This window comes from Solanum dulcamara, chromosome 4 (assembly GCF_947179165.1).
Source record: "Solanum dulcamara chromosome 4, daSolDulc1.2, whole genome shotgun sequence".
In the NCBI taxonomy this organism is placed as follows: Eukaryota; Viridiplantae; Streptophyta; class Magnoliopsida; order Solanales; family Solanaceae; genus Solanum; species Solanum dulcamara.
The window spans coordinates 33217825-33220540 of NC_077240.1; the positions used below are offsets into that span (position 1 = coordinate 33217825).

The 2716-nt window shown below is 47.8% G+C and overlaps 1 protein-coding gene across 1 annotated transcript; it reads left to right on the forward strand.

The window, feature by feature from the left end:
* Positions 1-525: 525 nt before the first annotated feature.
* LOC129884183 (uncharacterized) lies at positions 526-987 on the forward strand. Its single transcript, XM_055958526.1, has 2 exons — positions 526-679; positions 764-987. Exons 1-2 carry the CDS (start codon positions 526-528, stop codon positions 985-987), a joined length of 378 nt encoding a protein of 125 aa, XP_055814501.1.
* The last annotated feature ends 1729 nt before the right edge of the window (positions 988-2716 follow it).

Consider the following 2716-nt stretch of genomic DNA (forward strand, 5'->3'; position numbering starts at 1 on the left):
TCCGAGTGTCGAGGTAGCTGTTACATCTATTTAGAAGACACCTCTTGCTCTTTTCTTATGTTTTAGTCCTATTCTAGAGACAAAGACATTGTGACTGTATTTCTTTTCGTACTTCGATAATAAATTAGTGGCTTGTACACGTGACAACCAATCTTGGGGGATGTTGAGTTTCTTTTACGTGTTTTCGCTTAAGTTAAATTTTGATTCTTTTCTTTTTCTTCCGCATCTTCTTTTCGTTGGGTACTAGGCTGACTTATCTCTGTGGGTTGAGATGATTGCCATCACACCCGGATTCGGGTCGTGACAAAGATGGTATCAGAGCCCCAGGTTCATAGGTCTCACGTGTATACAAGCCAAGTTTAAGTAGAGTCTTGCGGATCGGTACAGAGACGTCTGTACTTATCTTTGAGAGGCTATGAGGACTTTTAGGAAATTTTCCCTTTGTCCTTTCACTTTGTATCGTGCGTGTTGTGTTGGTACTAAATTTTTGCGTGTCCTTTCTGACAGATAGCCAGGACCAGAATTATGGCTAGAGGTAGAGGAAGGGAGGCACTTCCCGAGGTTGATGTTGGGACCCCAACTAGGGGTAGGGGTAGAGGCCGAACTAGAGGCCATGGCCGAGGGGCGGCGCCAGCTAGAGGTCGTGCTAGAGAGGCTTCTCTTGAGCCACAGATTGATGGTAGATAGGAACATGTCCCTCAAGAGTCTGCTACTACACCATTGCTTCAGGCCACTTTAATACGAGTATTGGATGCGCTCGAAGGATTTAATCAGAGTGTGAGGGTGAATGGTACACCTGAGGGTTCTCAGACTAGAGCAGGAGCTCAGACCCCATGGCAGCATCAGATTCCAATTGTTCAGGGTTCGGTGGACCAGCCACCTGCGGGCCCTAGAGCGGATGAGGATGTAGTACAGGTAGAAGGAGCCCAGGTTGCACCTGTGCTCATATTGACTGACGACGAGCAACGCCGATATGAGAGGTTCTGAAAAATGGACCCCCACAGTTTCAGGGTGGGAAGACTGAGGATGCACACGAGTTCTTAACCATGTGTCGAGAGTTGTTGGAGGCAGTAGGGTTAGCTGAGACTCATGGAGTCCGTTATACTACACTACAGTTATGTGGACCAGCGAGAGAGTGGTGGAGAGTGTATACGAATTCCAGGCCAGTTGGGTCACCCCAGATGACTTGGGATGAGTTTGCTAGTGCCTTTTATGACCGTTTCATCCCCTGGAGTGTGAAGGAAGAGAGCCGATTACGGTTTGAGAATTTGAGGCAGGAGGGACTTACAATTGCTGAATATGAGACTCGTTTCTACCAGTTGTCCAGACATGCCATGGCTGTCCTTCCTGATGAGACAGAGCGGATTCGCAGATTTGTCCGAGGACTGAACTATACTATTCGTACAGCAGTTTTTCGACCCGCCTATGAGGGTGCTTCCTTCCATTCCATCGTGGGTGCCGCCAAAGAGGCGGAGTTGATGGAGAGAGAGGAGTTCAGGGACTCCAAAAGGGCCCGTGCTTCTGGTCAGTTTTCGGGTACCTCATCTGGAGGTAGAGGATCCTATAAAGGAGGTGGTTCCTTCCATCATAGAGGACCAGTTCATGCATCTATGCCAGCTTCTGAGGAGGGTCAGACACCTCGTGGGTCATACAGTACAGGTCAGAGTTACCATGGGTCACAGCAGAAGGTAGTTAGCCGGGGTGGTTATACAAGTTCTTCAGGTTCATCACAGAGGTTCTCACACGGGAGAACATGTTATACTTGTGGTGATCCGGATCATCTTTCATGGCAGTGTACATCTCAGGGTCGAGAAGGAACCCAACCTAGTTCTTTTATTTCAGTTAGAGGACTAGCGCCGCCGGTTAGAGGTCGAGGTAGAGCCCAGACTAGTAGAGGTGGTCGCAATCCTGGTAGGGGTGCTGGTGGTGCTATAGTCCCTCAGGGAGGAGGTAGAGGTGTTGGACAGGTCGGAGGTGGTAGGGGAGCTCAGTGTTATGCTTTTCCAGGGAGACCCGAGGCTGAGGCTTCTGACGCAGTTATCACAGGTATTGTCCCAGTTTGCCATCGACCTGCATCTGTATTATTTGATCCAGGGTCTACATTTTCCTATGTGTCTACCTATTTTGCATCTGACTTTGATTTGACATGTGATCATATGTCCATGCCCGTTCGTGTTTCTACACCCATGGGTGAACCCTTAGTGGTGGATCGAGTATATCGATCATGTCTTGTTTCCTTGGTCGGGTATGAAACTTGGGTAGATATGATTATTCTGGGGATGGTAGATTTTGATGTGATATTGGGTATGGATTGGCTTTCCCCCCATCGTGCTATTCTCGATTGTTATGCTAAAACTGTTACCTTAGCGATACCGGGTGCCCCGAGGATTGAGTGGAAGGGTACTAGTGGCTCCTATCCCAGTAAGGTTATCTCATATATTCGTGCTCAGAGATTGATTGATAGAGGGTGTATGTCTTATTTGGCCTTTATTCGGGATACCAGTATTGAGTCACCTCTTATAGAGACTGTTCCAGTGGTTAAGGAGTTTTCTGATGTGTTCCCTACTGATCTTCCTGGTATTCCTCCGGATAGGGATATTGATTTTGCTATTGACTTAGAGCCTGGCACTAAACCCATTTCTATTCCTCCATATCGCATGGCTCCAGTTGAATTGAAGGAGTTGAAGGATCAGTTGCAAGACTTGTTGAGTAAGGG